Raw genomic sequence first — 20,987 nt, 5'->3', positions numbered from 1 at the left:
CATGCATTGCATTCCAAATGCTTCCCTAAAGGCTGGGATCTGTTCATGAGAGGTTAGGCAGAGTTAAATGTCCCTACCTCTATTGCAGGAAACCCTACCAGCAGGGAGTTTTTGGAGCATGTGAAGAATCCTACCCCTGCAGCTAGCCCTCTACCCTTAACTCCTACACCCAGGACTTCTAAAATATCCATGAGAACTCACTGGCTCCAGTTGTAACCTGTTATATATCTCAAACAAAAGTGTCAAAAATTTTTTTCTCTGAACTATATTTTACAGGCTGGTAGTTGCTGCTTTGTGGGTAAGGAAGACACAAGCACACATACTCTTTTTTAAAAGCCTCAAGGCTTACTTTATTGTTCTGTGAAAATCAGTACAAGATCCACAGACTTGTGTGTTCTGAAAACAATTTGGGGCATGTCCAGGCATGCATTTCTTTTTCTTAACATACAGCTCAACCATTTGGTCATTTCTTTCTAAACCCTCAGAATACAATTATTGAATCTGTTTAAATGTCAACCCCTTTCTCCTCCTTTGCAGAAAACACACACAGTGGTAGCCACATGTCACGGAATCTGGAGCTTGTAGCTGACGTTGCTGAAAGATTGTCTGGTTGGCATTTTTTCTTAAGAAATACATGATAGTCTTGGGAAACAGAGGGTGATTTGGGGGGTGTCCATAAGAATAAAAAAATTCTCCCCGGGTGTCCTCTGTCAAGTAGATGGCAAGCCAATGCTCTCTGGGGAGGTTGTGGGAATGGGTGTTAACTACAAGACCAGCCGGTCTTTGTAGCAGTCTCTTTCTCGGCATCCCATCATTAGGAAAGACTCCAAAGAAGGTCTTTTGGGAGCAGGGGCTTACAGACAACACATGCGTTAACTGTATGCTATCCATTTCACATATAGTCAAACAGCACATTCCTCCTGTGCTATATCTCTATGAGATTATCGAATACTGCATACACAAGCATGTTGATTGTTGTCGGTAGGGGTCTGGCAAGACTTATTTCTGCTCTCAGGTTCCCTGTTTTAATCAGGGAATAGTGACCCCCACATTCTTGGTCTGATCAAACGCTAGCAGTGTGAAGCCCTTCCTATATTCTTCCCTGTTAATGACCAGTGCTCTATCTTCCAGTTGCTTACCAGTGGCCTGCACAAGGTCCATGTACTCGCGGACACAATTACCAGTTTGAAAGTCAGGCTGGTAAGGCTTCATGGGCACAAGGGTTCTGTCCATATAAAGACATGCAAAGTTAATTTCATAATGCTTGAAATTGAAGGGGTTTTTAGAGAATGATCCACTAAAGGAATCATTATCCACAAAACCAATTATGACAGTTTTTGGTAGTTGTCCTAAAAATAAATTTTCCTGATTGCTGACAGGACTTCCGATCGGAATGCTAAACACTTTCATACTCACATGGTCCACAGGGTATTTCGCATTGGCTGTGAGCAAAGCCTCTGCATGTGCTAACCGCACAACAGGGTTCAGGTAACATTTCTTGATAAAGAGAGAAGCTGACACTATCTGAAACTTGTATCTGGGGTTAGCCCCTTCAGACATCAAACAGAATGCATCCTTGCTGCGTGTTAGCTTAATTTTCACATCTACACCGTTTAAGAGTAGTTTTTCTTGAAAAAACAGATCTGCATGAAGACGCCCCAGCAGGTCTACCTTCCGGCTTCTAGCTGTAAAGACCACCCTTTCTACAAATCCAGAATTTTCACCGTCCAAAGTTTGGACATCATGACGGTCGGCCGTGTCCTTATAAAATAAACCTGCTGAGAATTGGGTGGCTAGGGTGTTCTCGCTGTAATTCATCATCGTTTCGATGATTGCCCTGTAGGGATAGGTACTGCTTCTCTGTCTGACAAGTCGGTCTCCCAGGGTTACATCCACCTGGCTAAACATGGTTGCTATAGGGTAATTCACTAGCCCTGCTGCTGCATCCTGGGCAAGAGCTGTTCCATCCTCATTGACAATTCTACAGCAAATGTATAAAAGCGTGTTATTTAAGTCCATGTAAAGAAATCCAGAGGGGCGTTGTCTGCCAGAGCTGTTAAGGGTGGCACTTCAACATACACGCTTCTTTCAATACTGGTTTGCGTCGGAGCAATTTGAAACAGGTCCAGTTCAGACTTAACACATTCTTCAGAGCTGCTATGTATAAATGCCATTGTGTTTTTTAAAAGATATCACCAGTGGAGCCTCTCCTCTTCCTCTTAGGTCCTCGTTTACGCTTATGAGCCTTCGGCTGTCTCACAGCTTTTCTTTTAAGAGGACAGGGAGGTCCCGTTAGTTGCACACGTGATGCTTTTTGTTTTCTCTTGATATACATGAGCCCTGATCCTCCTTGGGTGGTTGGGGTATGGGCCATCCTATTCACAACTGCTTGAGGATGTGACCAGCAACGTCTTTAGCAATACCTTGGGCGGCTGTTTTAAAGTGTGGTTTAAGGATCCCCAACCCCTTTATCAAAAGGGGTGCTGCCACCCTGAATAGGCGCCGGAATATACCACCTATGTCAGCACCATACATGACTGGCGTGCCCGCATAACCGGAGAGGGCCCTTCCTGCCTGGGCCCTGTAATAGTTTTTGTAAAGGGTGGGATCCCCATAACTTTTCAGAGTTGGCATTTTTATTTTTTAAAACTGTGCACCTCTCTGGGGACGAAAGTGCAGCTTCACAATCATCTTGCCAAAACGGAATGATACATTTTGGTCTTGGTCGTTCTTTATTTCTACCATTATCGTGTCGATGTGGTGTTTGCTCACTGGGATATAGTGGGGCTTATCATAGACAATGGTAACACGTTCCCCATTTTTCCCTTGTAGGGGTACGTTCTGCAAAAGGCACACATAGTGGGCTCCCACTATCTGATGTTCCACAATGTCTGTATAAACAAACAGCATGTTAAACCCCCCAGTTATGTCTGCAGGGAAAGGGAATATTTTGGTAGGTGTGTCAGGATGGAGTCCTAATATGCGAGCTAATTCTGCTTCCGCTGAAAAACTAAAAGAATTGTCACGACTAATGATCTGTATATATGAACTCACAGGGTCATATTTCAGGTTCGTACCCTCCATGGCTGCCTTGGTGCTTGCAATTTCATTAATATCATCAACCAAATCTGTAATGTTTGGGTAAAACCCCTTTCGTACAGTGAAGAGCCGCGTCCTTGGCCACCTTGTATATTCAAAGGGTGTATCCTCTGAAATAGTGTTCCAGCTGTGCGGGTAGTGTATCTCAACCAGGCCCACTTCCCACCCTCCAGGAAGATCCAGGGGCTTTGCTAATTGTATAGTGTAGGCCGAACTAGTGTTCTGTGGGAAGGCCTTACGGCTGGCATTACTGGGTAGAGTAACATAAAACCCTCTGCCTGCCATTCTACACCTGTTTGCATAGATCTGAAGCAGGCACCCAGCTGTTGAACTTATCCGGCCAACCTGCCCAATTCACTAAATGTTGTTTTACTCTTCCACGTCATTTTGTATCTATAATTTTTTCAACCCTGTACACCTTGTCCACCCCCTCTTTAACTTTCTCCATTTCTTCCGGATAGAAGCTGCTGAGAACAGCCTCCCCCATGTAATCTTTTAACAGGTAAACAGGTCTTTCCTGTCTTCTGATGACTTGGTCCACTATAAACAATTTTGTGGTGTAGTTCTGTTCATAGCCTTTCTCAAACATTCCTTTAATCTTTGAAATCCTAACATGATCACCTTTTTTTAGCGTAAGAGTCTTGGCTTTTTTGTGGCTATTGTTACCGTAAACAGTTTCCCATACAGCCAACTCATTGGAAGGTTTAACATCCACAGGTCTGTTTTGTATGGTTCTGTGAAAACTGTGGTTATAGCTCTTTATGTGTTCAGGTAAAACATCAATATATCTGAAGGTGTTGTGAACTGTGAAATACTTCCACATTCGTGTTTTTAGTGTTTGGTGAAAACGTTCAACCACAGCAGCTTTGACATCATTGTTCATGATGAAATGGTGTATTTCTTGTTCCTTTAATAGGGCCCCTACTGTCTTATTTAAAAATTCACCCCCTCTGTCTGTCTGGAGCTTTCTAGGTTTTCAGCCTTCACTGAAAATAGCTTTAAAAGCCCTGGCCACTTCCCTACCCTTTTTGTCTTTTAGAGGCAAAAACCTCCATGCATATTTAGATAGAATATCCACAACTGTCAATATGTACTTGTAGTCATCGTTGTATTTAGAAAGCTGTTGCATGTCCACTAGATCGGCTTGCCATTGTACATCAGCCCCTGAAACAACCGTCTTGTTTCTTTTAAAGTGTATCCTCGCAGGTTTATGCAGAGTGTAAGCATCCTGCTCTGACAGCCATGTCTTAACTTGGCTTTTACTCGGCTCTTTAGTGTTCTGCCTGGCCTCTTGATATAGAGGGTCTACACCACCATAGCTCCCTACGTTCCCTGGTGTATAATATATTTTCTTTAGGATTTTCTCATGTTCCGCCATGGTGCTACTTAACACAGGTATGAACACACATTTTTTCAAACAAAATTCTTTTATTGATCGTTTTCAGTACAGACACATGTGATACAGGAAATGCTGACATCGCCAAGATGCATGTTCTCAATGGTCCTGGCCTGTACAAAAAAGAGGGGACAATACTTTAATAAAACTGGGCATTAAGGAAAACAAACTAAACATACAAAATAAAAGACATATGGCTCACCATCTTGGGAATCTCCTCATTTACATTTAGCTCTTCAGGCATGGCCGTGGTAACCAGACCACTATCCATACATTCCTCCCCACCTTCAGCTGCTGATGTAACGCTTACATCCCTTAAGTAATCATCTGTAGGGCTGGCAGGTAATGGTGTCTCACGATCTTTGCACAACCAACAATGCTGCTTGACACACAGGGACTCCTGAGACCTGTTTGACATGAAAGATAGGGAGCCACACTCATCAACACCCTTATCCAAATGATGCTTCTTATTCACCCTTTTTTTCCTACGCGGCTTTGGTTTCACAGGAGCTTCTGTTTCAGAATCTGATGCTGAACTCACATTTCTGTGATTAGGGGGTACTCGTTCTTTCCCCTTAGGTTCCACAACCGCCTCTTCAGACTCTCGGGGTCTAGTTCCCATAGATGGTTCTTCAACCGACTTGTCCTGGTCCTCAGCTGCTGTTTTCTTTGCAGGTATTGTAAGTACACAGCCATCAGTGACATCCTCCTCACTCTCAGATGCTGAAGTGAAACACACAGCCCTACAATAAGAGTAATGAGGCTTGCTAGGACTCGGCGTCTTACATTCACATGATGACCAATCTTCGCTCGAACTGCAGCACTTGAGCACACAATAGCATACCCTCGGCCTGGATGACAAGTCAGATTCACACCCACACTCATCAGAATAAGTATACTCCCCACATGAACTATCACAACAACGCTCATCACACCATTCAAATTGGGGTCTGCTCTTCACCCATTTTTTTTTCCTACGCAGCTTTGGTTTCACAGGAGCTTCTGCTTCAGAATCTGATGATGATGAACTCACATTTCTGTGCTTTAGGGCTGTTCCTGGTGGTTCTCGGCTCTCAGATTCCCACTCTACTTTTTGAGGATCTCTGTTCTCCATTTCCATAGTCACGCCTTGAGGAGGGGCAACAGGAGTCCAGATCTTGTCCATTTTTCAGGCTCAAGGGTTGAGAGTAGGAGAGGCTCCTCATTACACTATATTTGGAATGACCCCTTCTAGGTTTCACAGGTGCCACCGGTAAAGGTAGGGTCAAGGGGCGTAAGGGTGTCCTGAAATCAGACATCCTCTCTGCACAAATGTACAATGACCCCTTTTGCAGGAACCTACACCTGAGCATGCTACTTATGTCCTACAGTATCCCTTTTCAACCAATAAGAGCTCAATGACACGCAGAGTGGGACCTACTTCCTATTGGTCCACACATGTCAGGTGGGTAGGTCTCATGGTACAGGAGGAGGGAGGCTCTGGGCATGCCTGGGCATGTTCTCTGGAGGGCTTTCAACTCCTCCCTGCTGAGGTGATGTCATGCCCTTCGATGGGCGGGGCTTCAGCTTGCCCTTACTAGGCTCTGGCTTCACCTTGCCCATAGTTGCTTGCCCTTACTAGGCTATGGCTTCACTTTGCCCTTACTTAGGCTCCACCCAGGTATGTATATAAATTACTCCCTTGAAGATTACAAGATGTTCAGCAGTCTGCAACTCTTCATGGGACTGTAGTAAAAATGATTTAAACACAATAAGCTAATATGATAAAGCCCAAGGGTTTGGGAGGAAATTCCTTCTCAAATTTTTAACAGACTACCAGTCTGATGGTTTGGGGCCACCGCTTCCTCAGAGGCATGATGCCTCTCAATACCAGTTGCATGGGAGGTTGCACTGTGTTCAACCATGAAAAAAAGGCAAAATAGAAGTATAAATCAGGCCCTTGACCCTACCTTTACCGATGGCACCTGTGAAAACTAGAAGGGGTCATTCCAAATATAGTGTAATGGCACACTTTGCCTTTTTTAGCAGTTGCTGGAACCAAGTCCAAGCCTGCAAAAAGAGTTTTACACAGCCCTACCAGGAGGTTATGCAAGAGATTGAACCTGAGATGGGACCACCTGTATACAAGGCAGATGCTCCTCCACCAAGCTACACCTCCATCCACATTAAAAGGATAGTGTTCTCACACACCCAAAGGGGATTTTCTGGTAGGAAAGGGCCATTGGACTATTTTAGTACACATTGACATATGATGTCTCACCTGACCAAGAAAGTAGTGAGAGCAGAACTTCAAAACACCTTTCTCTAAAAGAGGGGTATATTTTTCTGTCACTTACTGAAAGTTGGGAAGCCTCTTCAAGAAGGTTAGTTAGGAGTGGAGTAACTGATTATGGACCATCATATTTCTTCCTCCCCCCACTCTCCTTTGAGTAACACAATTTGAGTTTCAAATGAGAGTTGTAGACAGAGCCTTCCAAAAATGTAATCAAATATGTTTAACAAGAAGCCCTTCAGTTTATGGACTTTCCATGTTCATTTAAGGTCCAAAATGCCAGAAAATGGTGGGTGGGAAAGGCCACACCCTTAACAGATACATTAATTTATATACTACCTGACACCAAAGGATCAGGGTGGTTCACAAATACAATAAAAACAGCTATAAAAACAATTTAAAACATTCAGAAATTACTAAAAGCCAGGCTTTTTAAAAAAGCATGTTAAGGGCTCTAAAAGAGGGCAAACTCTCCTCTAAATGTCTAAAGGGAGTGCATTCCACAACCCTGGAGCAACTACAGAGAAGGTCTACTCCTGAGTAGCCGTCAGATGAGCTGGCAGCATTTGGAGACTGACCTCTCTTGATGGCTTTAATGTGTAGTGGAGATCATGGAGAAGGCGGGGTTCTCCCAGGTAACTTGGTCCTAAACTGTCTATTATTAAATCTAACATTAGTTTAGCATGGTCTCTCATGCTGTGGTTTAGCTACAGCTTCTCCACTAAGTCTGGTGCTGGATGGCCGTGAGTGGCAGAATGGTCAACCTGCATCCAAGGTTTGTCCGTACACTGGAACAGTCACATGGAGTCTAGGTCACTAAAGATATCATTACAGTTATCCAACTGGCAACCAGTACCACATCCATACAAACCAATTGTGTTCAAAGGTGCTTTCAGGTTACTGCTTAGTATAGCATAACTACTGGTAACACATTTTAAAGGATCTTGCTTTTTAACCAAGTGAGAGAACGGAGAAGATGCAGGCTAACGCAGGTGTAGGTCATAGTGGGCAAGTGCCCCATTGACGTACCCAGTGTATCTTAAACGGTGAGCCCTTAGGAAGCTGCCTTCTACGATTTCCTCAGTATTGTCTACCCTGACTGGCAGTGGCTTCTCCAAGGTTACGAGCAGGAGTCTCTCTCAGCCCTACCTAGAGATGCCAGGAGGGAAACTTGGAACCTTCTTCATGCAAGCATCTTCCCAGAGCAGCCTCATCCCAGTGCTCACACATGTCTCCCATTCCAATGCAAGCCAGGGTGGACCCTGCTTAGCCAAGGGGACAATTCATGCTTGCTACCACAAGACCAGTTCACCTCCCCATCTGCAACTGGAACCACATTTCATTCTTAATTCTATGTAAAATACTTTGAGTGCCTCTTGTCTTGGTAGAGAAACTATTTAAAACCATGATATAAAAAACCCAAAAAGTTCACAAAATTTTAATAAGCAAGGTAAATACAGTCCAATACAGAAGCAGTGATAAAAGAAACTACGTTAAATATCTGAAAAGTAGCAGCTGGTATCTTCATGTACATTTCAGTTGGAACAACAGAAGTCTTTGATACATTTCCCTTCCTTCTCGGCTGCTTTTCCATGCAGATTCAGGTTTCCTTTCCCCCTGAATGGTTTCCATGTTAATCCAGCCTGATTATCACAGAATACTTTGCTACAATCTAAACATTCAGGCCATTTTCTTGTCATGTGAATATTCTTTGATCTTAAAATATCAGCTGACATCCAGAATAAGGAACTGTGTGCACATCTTGAGTGCACGCACACTCCCAGGCCAGCAATGTTTCTGTGTCACTCTCTTTCCCTCGGAAGCTGCCTGTGTGTCCGGAACACATGTCCCTGTGAGTTACACAGCCCTCAGGGATATGTTTTCAGAAGCTGCAGAAAGCTTTCCCCAGGAAGGCAGGTGGCCAGAAAACCTTCCTCCTGTTTAACATGTGTGTTGGTGTAATATTCTGCATGTCAACCATTGGCTGCAGTGTATCTGTCTGTAGCAAAAAGCAAGCTTCATGTATCAGGCTGCTCTCTGTGTTTCCATAAAAGAATAAAATGATTAATACTATTTAACCTCTCAAGATAAAACATGAAATTAAAATCTTCAATGGACTGTAGAAGTATATGCTGGGAGGTCCTCACAGACAGCAACTAATCGAAAAAGGCCCAGCAGCATGCAAATGCTTTCCAACATACAGAAAAGCAACATACTCAGAGCAGGCTTCATCTGATTTTCTAACTGCACTGTGGTGCTCAGATAGTAATCTTGCATTCTCCAGGATTTCTTGATGTAAAATATAACATGAGCTGCTAAGGAACTTCTTTCCAAACATGCAGTTATGAGCTGCTTTCTCCATTGTGTGTTTTCTTATGTTCCTCCAAGCCCAACGGATCAGCAAAGCTCTCATTACAGTGTGAGCATTTATAAGTCCGTGTTGCCCAGTAAGCTCTCTGATCTTCAGTCGGGATTGTTCCCTGGGAGGAGCTCCTTCCACCTCCTGAGCATTCATCCTCTGCTTTGTGGATTCTTTGGTGTCTAGAAAGACTTTTCCTCTGTCTGAAACGTTTCCCACACACCACACATGTATATGGTTTCTCCCCTGAGTGGATTCTTTGGTGGTCAGTAAGGCTTTCCTTGAGTCGGAACTTTTTCTCACAGTCCGGACATCCATATGGTCTTTCCCCTGTGTGAATACTTTGATGGACCATAAGGCTTCCCCTCCGTTTGAATCTTTGGGCACACACTGGGCATTCATATGGTTTCTCAGCTGTGTGGATCATTCTATGTCTAATAAGGTTGGACCTGTCCTTAAATGCTTGTCCACATTCCAAGCATTCATATGGTTTTTCCCCTGTGTGGATTCTTAGATGTTTAGTAAGGTCAGACCGACGAGTAAAGCTTTTTCCACACACTGGGCAAATATATGATCCTGGTCCTAAGTGAATCCTCTGGGGTGAACTAACAGCTGGCATCTCATGCTGGGCTCCTCCGGGTATTACATGTGGTTCCCCTTCATTTTCACTCTCCTGCACAGCACCTCCTTGAATAAAGAGAGAAAAACTGTATAAGAGCTCAAGGGAGAGCTGGTCTTGCCATAACAAGCTTGAATTGTCCCCTTTGCTAAGCAGGGCCCATTCTGTTTTGCACTTGGATGGGAGAATACATGTGGACACTGAGATATTCCCCTTAGGGGATGGGGCCGCTCTGGGAAGAGCACCTGCATGCTTGCATGAAACAGGTTCCCTGCCCTGGCAGTATCTCCAAGACAGTGCAGAGAGAGACTCCTGCCTGCAACCTTGGAGAAGCCGCTGCCAGTCTGTGTAGATAATACTGAGCTAGATAGACCAATGGTCTGAATCCATAGAAGGGAGCTTCCTGTTTTGCTAAAAATATCAGATCAGCCCATTCTGTGTAATTGGCAATGAAACCAAACTCTCTCAGTCTCCAGGTAGAGCTGGGATTCACCCCATCAGTAACTCTGGAGAGCTGCTGCCTGTCAGTGTTGACCAGCTGTAGCTAGCTGTCTCAAGAGTCTGACCCAGTATAAGGCAGCTTTCTATGCAGCTTCAAAATTCCAGCTCTCTGTTCTCTCCTCACTGGGATTCCCAATTGCAATGCAAGAGTCTTGTGGCACCTGTAACATGAGCTTACGTGGAATACTGTCCACTTCTGAACCTTATTCAGTCATTATTCCACATAACTGTGGTGATCGGGAAGAGCAGAATCATTTGCGCCTGGCCCTGGGGCTCAGGCCCCCCTGATTAGCTGGGAGCCTTGGAGCTACTGGCTGACTGACTCCATCTTTATGGCACCATCCCTGACCCTGTTTGGAAGAAGCAAGTAAGAGGAGGGGGGAGCAGGCCTGCAACTTTTCAGGCATGTAGGGTAGGGTTCAAGGAATCTGGGCCACTGGTGAAGAGGGCCACGTGAGATGCCTTGGGTGCAGGACACAAGCACGAGAGGGCCGGCCCCAGCACTCTGGAGCTTCTCTGGCTGGCTGCATTATTTTCCTTTCCCTCCTTTGCTGGAGATAGAGGAAAGGAAATAACACAGCCAGTCAGCAAGCGCTGGCTGGAAATGAGCTCCGGAGAGCTCTCACAACATGCCCCGTTTGTTGGTGACATCATGTGCAAGAAGCACCACATATTCAAGTGGGGGGGGGGGGAAGATAACCACAAAAAGGAAATCACATCATCTCTCCAGTACTAAGGCTGGGCTGGGCAGTCTGCAGAGAGCTCTGGTGCTGGACAGTCTCTGCCTGCCGCTTTGCTGAGCCTCAGGCTTCAGGGAGGCTTGCATGGAGGCTTCTCTGCAAGCCCCACCCACCCGCCAAACAGCTGAGAGGCAAGAGAGATGGAGCTCTAGCAGTTTGCCTGGTAGCCTTTTAAGCTACACACAGACACAAAAGATGGGCTCCGGCTTGGCTGCGGGGAAAGATAAGCGGCTAGGCCTTGGGGCAATTGCCACAGTCACCCCACCCTAAGGACGGCCCTGGCAATGGGAGGAAAGAGGTGCCCAGCCCAGCTAGTTTCTATGATTTTTCCTCATTGGGGGGCCTCCTGACCTTCAGGAAGGTTCCTAGCCAAGCCTCCATGATCTGTTTCGTTTAGAAAGTCTTCATATAGTTCATCTACATCTGCTTGTGATAATGGATATAATTGGTCTTCACTCGCATCATTCTGCATATCACCTTTGGGAATAAAGAGAGAAATGCAATAAGAGCACAAAGAAGTGGAAGAGAGCCTCAGATCAGCCCCTCCAAAATGATCCTGGAAGTTAGTCAGATGGGGGGTCACAGAGGATACTCGATTCCAGTTACAGTCAGGTAGGTTCCCAGAGTACAGCCATAGGTAGAGACCAGTATGTCCAACCTTTCTCATCACAAGCCATACATAGATGGGGGAAGTAGGGGAACACTGCTCCACAACATATACTCCCCCCCAGTGGCACTGGCATAACACAACACTTTTAAGTTTATTTTTCACTTGCTTGCACCTCTTTAGTCCCATGCAGTCCTTATTTCTATTCATAGCTATGCCTTGTGTCCCTCCTGAAGCTGCCTTGCCCTGTAATGCAACAAGGACAACACGTCCCTCCTTGTGAAGAAGGGAGTAAGTCAACTTCCCGACTGAGATGCCCAGTTGTGCAGCAGACTCGGAGCGAGTTACTGCAGCACACCAGCCACAGTCCAGCAGCACACCTGTTGGGAAATGCCGATATAGTCAAAAATCTCATCCTTGCCAGAAGACCAATCCCACCTGGACAAGTGGAAGCCCCCTGTGGTTTGCTCTCCTGTAGTGTAGCTGTTTAGTTCATTATGATTTTTTTCTATTCTACAATGATGTATTGATCTAGATTTCCAAAAGGATTCTACCAACCTGGATGAGAAACCAGTACTCAGTTTAGTAAAGCTAGAGACAGGTATGGAGGACCTAGAGGAAGAAGGTACTCTCTTTCCATTCAGCCAGGAATCAAAGGCTTGATCTATTGTTGGAGCTTCCTGCTGCTTTGGGAAGGAATGGTTTGGGCCATAACCTCAGCATTCATACCTCAGGAACTGGACTTTGATTAGCATCTTTGTGGCTCCTTCAGTTTAAGCTTCCCCTCTGTACTGGACAAAAATCTCCTTTCAAGTTACAGTTCCTGATCCCTTTCCTGGTCCCATCAAAGATTCAAAACAATGCAAGCCAGAGTCAGCCCTTCCATGAAGCAAAACAGGCGCCTCAGCCAGCAGATTATTGTGGGCACCAATATATAGTGGGCACTTGGTTATCATGGGCACTTGCACCCCTTTTTTTTTAAGGCAAAGAAAAGGAGGAAGGTACAAAAGTGGTCATTGTATTTGGTACCCAGATTCAGATACAGATATTGCCAAAACAGCATATTTTGGAGCTGCAAACTGCACCCTTCTATGTGATTTGGAGCTGTGGGTTCATGGCCTCCATTTGAACACCTGAACTCACGGGATAATGAACTCTGTACATACCCATATTTGGCAAACAGTGCCCACTTAGCACAAGTAAAACATGGGGCAATGCTGCCCAAGGTAACATAACTACCAAGGACTTCAGGGAGTCAGCCCCCCAAAACCTCTTTTTGTCTGACAGTCAAAGAGAAGGGACAGCTAGCAAGTACACCCCAAGTCAAATGCACTCTAAAAAGGGAAATAGTAAAACTCCCTTCTGGCAAGAGAATTATCTTAGCTGATCTTCTCTGCAGTCACTCAGATAGGTTTGGCACATTCCAACCCCACAGTCAATAGCACGAATAAGCTGGCAAGGACCAAGTCATTAAGATTCAAGCAAAACACATCTCTGCAACAGGAAGAGATGTCTCGCTTCTCAGATAAGCTTAGGATCGTACCCACCGTTGACCAATTTATGTAACCATTAATTCCAGTGTTCCACACGTGTTTCATGACTTGTGCATTCCCCCAAGGCATGAATTTGCCTACTTGTACCTCTGATCCAAACACATGGTCAGAAGAGAAGAACCCGTCTCAGAACCTGTATTGGAACCAGATTCAGGAGTTGCATGGAAATACACCGACAACGTATTCATTCTCAAACTTGCGAGTGAAAACTCTAGACCACTTGCCCCCTCTCTTTCCTATCTTTCTGTTTTGTCCCTGCAAGGAAATTCACTTGTGTGTAGGGATATACACAAACCTGGCTTGGCTTGTTTGGTTGGAATTTGAACCAGCATCAAATCTGGGTACGGAGGTACAGTTTTGATTTTGTTCAAACCCTCCCCCCAACTGGTTCAGTGGGATTGAATTCAAATTGGGTTTGAATTTGAACCAGTTCTAAAGGTTTCTACATAGGGTATAATGGGGACTCGAACCAGCCCATTATTACCTAAGAAGAGGACCTAAGAGAAGCAAACCAGAGTGGGTGGTATGCATCCAGAGGTGCCAACTACCACCCAAACCATAAAACAAACACACACTCCTCTGGTTTTTAATGATTTTTTTTTGGGGGGGGGAAGGATTTTCTCAATTTTTGCATTTCTTCCATGGGGAATAATGGGGATATGAAGCAGCCCCCCCTTGGGGGTGTACCTGGGCATCCCAAAGTGGGTTTGGGGTCACAACAGGTCATGCCACAACTCTCTCCTGTGAGCCCCAGGTCGATGAGGTTTATGGGACTTTTTTCAGGAATTCTTTAGTTTCTGGACTCTTAACAGTCTATCAAAGTGGATTTTCTGGGCTGTGTGTGTATGTACACACTCTTCATATTAGGGATTCATTGAGAGAACTCATACAGTAACACAATTCAATTTTTGTTGGGACTTGCTGAAAAGACACAGAAAAATACTTACCTCAACACAAACCAGAAAGGAGGCCCTATTTAACAAAAGCCAAGGACAAAAGGGGCACCAAAAAGAAACTACTTACCCCCTTGAGCTGAAGATCTTCTGCCCCACACACTGGCCAGGGGAAGAACAACAAACAAGCTTTCCTGACCAGTGGCAGGCTGGCAGCACGATGACACACACAGCCGGGGCAGGAGGAGGGCAGAATTAGCAACTCTCCAGCTGTCCACCCAACCATACAAGTTAAATTAAACACTGAATAAAACAAAAGGGGGGGGAGGGACAGAGACAGTCACTCATGGGGTGGAGGGGGAACCAGCAGGAGAAGCACACAAAACACACCAGGGCAAGGGGAACGTTAAAGCAGGGAGGGATGGAGGAGTGAGGCAAAAAACAGGCAGGCAGGCAGAGGGGAACTGAAGGGAACACACACAGCACAAGTCTGCAGGCAGACCCTCACCAGCAAGCAGCAGCCCTCAGCTCAACAAGCCAAGGAGGACTTCAGCAAGAATGATTTTGCAGGACCAGAGGCTTGCCTTGAAATAAAATTTGAAACTCCCTCCTTTTGGAGCCCCCACCTTTGCCCTTCCCTCTGGCCAATAGGGTGCCAGTTCTCAAGGAGTGGCACCACTGCAGAGTAAGACCCATCTGGCCAATCAAGGAAGCATGAGCTTAGCAAATGAAGTCAAGCAATACAAGTGACAAAAAAAATTGGAGGATAGCATCTTACATGGATGCTTTAGCCTTTGAACCAATTCGAACCGAATTAGGATCAATTGGTTCGAACCCAAACTGGTATTGCCAATGCAATGCCCAGTTTGGTTAGAACTCGAGCCTACTTGACTATCCTTACTAGTCAGTCCATTTACAAGCTTGCTATCACTTTAAGCCTCCTTGGCCACTTCCCTTCCCATTTTAAGCCTTAATTTTAGTCCTTTCTCCAGTCAGCCTTAAACTGATTCATTGATAATTCAGACCTTTAGCTAAAATTCCTCTAAGTGAGATTCTTGGTAATACCACTAGTTAAGATTTTATTCCCTACCTAACCTATTCTTATTTTCCCTGTACCCCAATTTATCCACTGAGAGACCTTAAAGGCCAAGTTTATGACAGAGCATCCTGGAGAGAATGTATGTGGTCCCTAAGAGTTGACACTGACCTGAGGGCACTTAATTCTCATTATTTCCAGACCAAACTTTGCTCAAATCAATACTGTGGTGGTCTGTTCCCCTGGAGTCAAGCCAACTCAACACAAGAGCCCAAAACCTTAGTCAAGCACTGTGAAACAGTCCCAATAGCACAGAGAGATCCTGAGCAGCTACTCCTGCAGGTTTACCCCTGCTGAAACAAGGCTCACAGGAGATTTATGTACACCTCTATGAGGTGTACCTTTCCCCTCACATCCTCCCAAGTCTAGAAGGTTCCAGGATTAGAGAAACATTTCCCTCAGTGCTTGAGCACAAGGAACATTTCTTTCATCTCCACAAGGACTGATGCCCAAAAGGTAAACTTGAACGGGTAAGGACTCTCCTCCCACATTTATAGGATTGTTCTGAAGAGCTGCTTCTCCTATGGGTGAGGAGCATTTAGGTTAAAGGAAGCAATTCCCCAGAGGGATTCATGTGGTTTTCCTCCTGAGTGAATGCTCTTAGCCATGTTGGCTGACATCCAGATGAAGTTACTGAATATTACTACTCAGGAGTAATGTAATATCAAAACCACCCCATTTATTTTGAAGATGCTGAGGAGCCTGTAAGCTTCCTCAGTGGAACTTCAGAACATTCCCTGACTTTCCCAAGTGGTTGACCCAGAGGTGCTCTTCCCCCAAGACTTCTGAGCAGATGTCCAGGTGCTCACACACCCTCTGGGCTCTCCCCAAATCATCTTTAGTCTGTCCCGGGGTGTATGGTCACCACACTGCCCACCCATTCTGTACCAAGCAGCCGAGCGTGACCTCTGCTTAAGATACTGAAGGGTGGGGGGGGGGAAGAGAGATGTGTGGGATGGGGATATGTTAAGTTGCAGATGGAAATGTTTCTGTTAATGCATATTTGCACAAGTATAGCATTTTTACATTCTTGTGAGTGTAGTTGCCATTTCTGCCCTTAAGAACCCACCTGTTAGAAATACTGCAGGAGTCACGGTCTATGCGCAGAGGTCGGGGTGGGTGGGGCAGGTTTCCAAAAGCTTTAGGTCCAGGACTGATGATCTTGTTGTCCTCTTGCTGCTTGCTTTCTGTGCACAGCTGCCTTTGTCATGGAGTCTAGGAGACTCTCACATCCAAATCCAGCTGTAACAGCAGAGAGATATTAGGGCAGAACGAGAGTTCTAGGAGAAAGTGAAGAGCTGCAATGCAACATAAACCTTACAATGAAAAATCCTCAAGGCTCTTTGGAGAGATACCCCTCCCCTCCGCCACACACATGTTGTTAGAAGCCCCATGAAAGTTGGAGGATTCATGATAGCAGGTTGCACAAACAAACATAAATCCCCAAACCATTGTGTTTTTTTCTGCATCGGGCCTAGGAAGAAAGGTGGTGATTTGGTAGGCCACATCTAATCTAAGGTGACCTCATAAAGTTTTCCTCTTGAAATACTTAACTAAATGAAGCTGAGGAACCCAAAGACCTGTTCCCATGAAAATAAGATAGAGAAGACTGCACGAGATCTCACTGAGATTGCTGGGAATCCCTGGGGCTAAAAGCCTATACTCTTCACCTACCTCTTCAACTGCTTACTCTGCGGCTTGAAAAAAGACAATAGAAGGGAAGAAGCACAGGACAGGAAGATTTACACACCAGAGCTCTTACTTTTTCAAGGTCCAGAGAAACTGAGCAGGGAAGCTTTTCCTGTCTTTTATCTTCATCTTCATGAGATGAAAAGCTTCACCTGACCTGCTTAAGTACTTCTCTCTGCCCATTGATCAAGGAGGCACCTGTTAAAATTAGTGGTTCACTTCTGTTTAGCAGGGAGAAAGTAACTGTCCCTATTCAGTCTAGCACAGTGTCTCTTGCTGATGTCTCCTGTTAAGTTTGTTTTTCAGCTAGCAAGAGCCATAAGAACCAGTTACACTAGTAACCAGGCAAAAAGCTACCTTTTATTTATTTAAATTTTATTTGATTTATATACTGCCCTTCCAAAAATGGCTCAGGGCAGTTTACATTTAAAAAAACACCAAAAACTTATATTATGCAATCTGCATTTTAAAAAAATGAATGGAACCTCAGAAGCACTGATTCCCGATGAGGCATGTTTAAGAGGATCACCTGAAGTTGCCAGCGCTATAGAGGTTTCCAAGTACCAGGGCCAGAAACACTTTGGGGATAATCAGATTTCACATGGAATCCTTTGGCAACACTATAGTTGATCCAGTTCTTTCACACTTCAGAAAACACTTTAGTGTAAAAACTTGTTAGGGCACAGTGACGAAGGAAGCTTTATCTGAAGCTGATAAAAGGACCAGCTTGGAAGACTAAACAAGACACCAACACAGATATCATAACCAGGGAAATAATTCCTGAGCACCTGAGAAGAGAAAATAGCTTCTTTGCTGTTCAGAATGAAAGGGTGCTTCCATTTTCTTAAACCCTTTTATAGTGATAGCACTTTTTTTTAATATAGCAGAGGAATAACAACTCTCTGTATTCCTCCCAACATCGCATTTGTCTCAGTGGGGCTTGCTGGAGTTTCCCTTGGGTTGTTTTTTGGACTGTAAACCCTCCGAGACAGGGAACCAAGCCCCATAATAACTTGGGAAGGAGATCCTAGGTTGCCAGAACCTAAGGGGTATACTCGTGGGTCAAATGGGCCGTAACCCAAAGTTTGGCTTTTTAAAAGCCAAACCTGCCAAAAGGGATTTCCCTTTTAAAGTGGTAGCAGAGGGGGGATTAGCTATCCCCCTTGAAAGGGATTGCAGAGGGGGAGCAGCTGTCCCCTTTCAGCTCAGTGTAGCATCTCTTCAGTGTCTGTTGCCAAATGGTTTTTTGTTTTAGATTGGTAGCCCGTGGGAGCAAGGAATGACTCTCCCATAGCTTTTGCTCTGTAAATCACTCCAAGAACAGGTTTTCTGGGAAAGTGGTACATGCAAAACTTTAATAATCAATACAGCTTTGGGTCAGGTTACTATCAGAAGGACAAGAGCAGAAGCTGCTAAGCTGGCAACCTCACTTGCAGGAGAAAGTGCAAGAACCATGTTCACAGGAGTCTGTAAGTAGGAGCACAGTAAGCTACCTTATACAGAATCAGACTCTTGGTCCATCTAGCTCAGTATTGATTACACAGACTGGCAGCGGCTTCTCCAAGGTTGCAGGCAGGAGTCTCTCTCAGGCCTATCCTGGGGATGCTGCCAGGGAGGGAACTTGGGACCTTCCCAGAGCAGCCCCATCTCCAAAGCGAAATATCTTACAACAAGCGGAACCCACACAGAGCACCTGTGCGACAGTTCACTCCTGCCCTAGTCTCTCCTGCCCTCCCCCGCCACACCTCCTGCCCCAGTCTCTCCTGCCCTCCCCCCGCTGCCATCCATTTGGGCCCCACTGCCACCGCGACACCTCCTCCTTACTGGACGGCGGGTCATTTTCTCTCCCTCTCTGTGGTGATGGGCCATTTTCAGCTGCACCCCACTGCCACTGCGCCTCTTCCTCACCAGGTGGTGGGCCGCCATTTTCGGCTGGGCCCCGCTGCCACCACAAGGTCTCCTCCTCACTGAGCAGTGGGCCACCATTTTCGGCTAGGTCCCCACCATGCCTTCTCCTAAGCCCACCGGCGGCCTCCCTTCCCGCCATTTCCAGGCGGCTGTGCTGCCGCTGCACCACCTCCTGTGCCCGGCTCCTCCTCCCAGCAGCCAGGCCAGGCCACCTCCTCAAGCTGTTTTGCCACCTGCCACCATTTTCTTTTTCCATTGTCTGCCCGGTGCTGAGCAGCAACTCCGCCCCCACCTTTCCATTGGTCATGGCTGCAGCAGGGGCGGGGCTTGCCAAACATCCGCATGCATCCCCACGCATCGGTGGCTTCGAGAATTAGATAGATAGATAGATAGATAGATAGATGATCACACATGTAGTCTTTCATTCAAATGGAAACCAGGACAGACCCTGCTTATCAAAAGGGATACCCTGGGAAGTCCATACAGGTGCTTGGAGCGTTCACAAGCTTCTGGGCATTCAAGTCCCACTCAGAACATCCTCGCGCTTAGCCATCTTACACTTCGATCCCCCCAATAGTTCACAGTTTTTGAAAAGGAAAATCTGACTGTGGACCATGGGGGGAAGAGGGGTTAGATCAGATGACCAAGCAGGAGTATGTTCTGTGAATGGGACTAGAATCCCCAGAAGCAGCTTCCCGCGGTCTCTTCCCAGCAACTGCATGGACTTCCCAGGATATCCAGCATTATTCTCTGCCTACCCCCACCCACCCTGCAATCTCAAACGTCACTGTGCACCACCTGCACACTACCTGGGGCACTCGCCCCACCAAGGGTGTCGCTATAATTGAGTAGATGGGTACAAAGAACCTAGGCCCCACAGCTCTTGAGGGCCCCCCAGACTCCAACCCTCCCTATTTTCCTTGTTATCTCTCTCACTCCGAGAGGCCCCTGGGGATAGGGGCGGACACAGGCCCCGTCTCTCCTAGCTACGCCCCTGCGCCCCGTACTCTGATTCCTCCTAGTGGGGTGGGGAACTCCAACATCAGAGTTCCCATTTTCCTCACATGCACAGTCCTAATAAATGTGCTCCTGAGATGCAGACCATTTGGTTGGGAAGCTTTGAGGCTGGTGTTAGGGAGCTCTCCCTTTGCTTAATCCTCAGTGTGGATACAAGGAGAGCTGGTCTTCTGGCAACAAGCAAGAATGATCGCCTTAGCTAATTATTGCCCCTGCTAACTGGGCAAAGAAGCACCTTTGAATGTGGTGATTCTCTTTATTTAACTGGCCCTCTCCACCCCCAGCACAGCATTCCTCCAGTGACTGTTGCTGGTGTCTATCTCGTGTTTCTTTTTAGATTGTGAGCCCTTTGCAGACAGGGATCCATCTTATTTATTATTTCTCTATGTAAACCACTTTGGAAACGCTTGTTGAAAAGCGGTGTATAAATATTGTTGTTGTTAGCCAAGCAGGGTCTGCCCTGGTTGCATATGAATGGGAGACTCGATGTGTGAGCACTGTAAGATATTCCCCTTAAGGGATGGAGCTGCTCTGGGAAGAGCAGAAGGTTCCAAGTTCCTTCCCTGGCATCTCCAAGATGGGGCTGAGGGAGACTCCTGTCTATAAACTTGGAGAAGCCACTACCAGACTGCGTAGACGATACTGAACTAGATGGACCAATGGTCTGACTCGGTATAAGGCATTTTGCTGTGCTCCTCTATTCCTAGGTACAGACTCCAGTGAACACGGTTCTTGCAGGTTCTCCTGCAAGTGACCCTAAGACACATTGATTAACTGGATCAACTGTAGTGTTGCCAAAGGATTCCATGTGAAATCTGAGTATCCCAAAGTGTTTCTGGTCCTGGTACTTGGAAACCTCTTTGGCGCTGGCAACTTCAGGTGATCCTCTTAAACATGCCTCATCGGGAATCAGTGGTTCTGAGGTTCCATTCATTTTTTTTAAAATGCAGATTGCATAGTAGGATGCAAAAAAAAAAAAAAAAAAAGAAGAAGAAGAAGAAGAAGAAGAAAGGAAAGGGCAGTATATAAATCTAATAACTTAATTAAAATAAAAGGTAGCTTTTTGCCTGATTACCAAGGTAACTGGTTCTTATGGCTCTTGCTAGCTGAAAAGGAAACTTACAGGAGACATCAGCAAGAGGCACTGTGGTGGACTGAATAGGGACAGTTATTTTCTCCCTGCTAAACAGAAGTGAACCACTAACTTAACAGGTGCCTCCTTGATCAATGGGCAGAGA

The 20,987-nt window shown here is 45.7% G+C and overlaps 1 protein-coding gene across 5 annotated transcripts; it reads right to left on the bottom strand.

Moving 5' to 3' along the window:
• Positions 1–8,178: 8,178 nt before the first annotated feature.
• LOC128342692 (zinc finger protein 501-like) lies at positions 8,179–17,013 on the bottom strand. Of its 5 annotated transcripts, XM_053290418.1 has the most exons (5): positions 16,810–16,912; positions 16,205–16,377; positions 14,170–14,342; positions 11,338–11,463; positions 8,179–9,813 (listed from the first exon to the last, which is right to left on the bottom strand). In XM_053290418.1, exons 4-5 carry the CDS (start codon positions 11,456–11,458, stop codon positions 9,110–9,112), a joined length of 825 nt encoding a protein of 274 aa, XP_053146393.1. In that variant the 5' UTR covers positions 11,459–11,463; positions 14,170–14,342; positions 16,205–16,377; positions 16,810–16,912; the 3' UTR covers positions 8,179–9,109. The 5 variants fall into 5 exon arrangements, with proteins under 5 accessions (XP_053146393.1, XP_053146390.1, XP_053146392.1 ...); XM_053290415.1 differs by lacking the exon at positions 14,170–14,342 and having other exon boundaries at positions 16,898–17,013; XM_053290417.1 differs by lacking the exon at positions 14,170–14,342 and having other exon boundaries at positions 16,886–16,924.
• Between the last annotated feature and the right edge of the window lie 3,974 nt (positions 17,014–20,987).

The sequence above is a fragment of the Hemicordylus capensis genome, chromosome 2, assembly GCF_027244095.1.
Source record: "Hemicordylus capensis ecotype Gifberg chromosome 2, rHemCap1.1.pri, whole genome shotgun sequence".
In the NCBI taxonomy this organism is placed as follows: domain Eukaryota; kingdom Metazoa; phylum Chordata; class Lepidosauria; order Squamata; family Cordylidae; genus Hemicordylus; species Hemicordylus capensis.
This window is presented reverse-complemented; position numbering and strand designations above follow the sequence as displayed.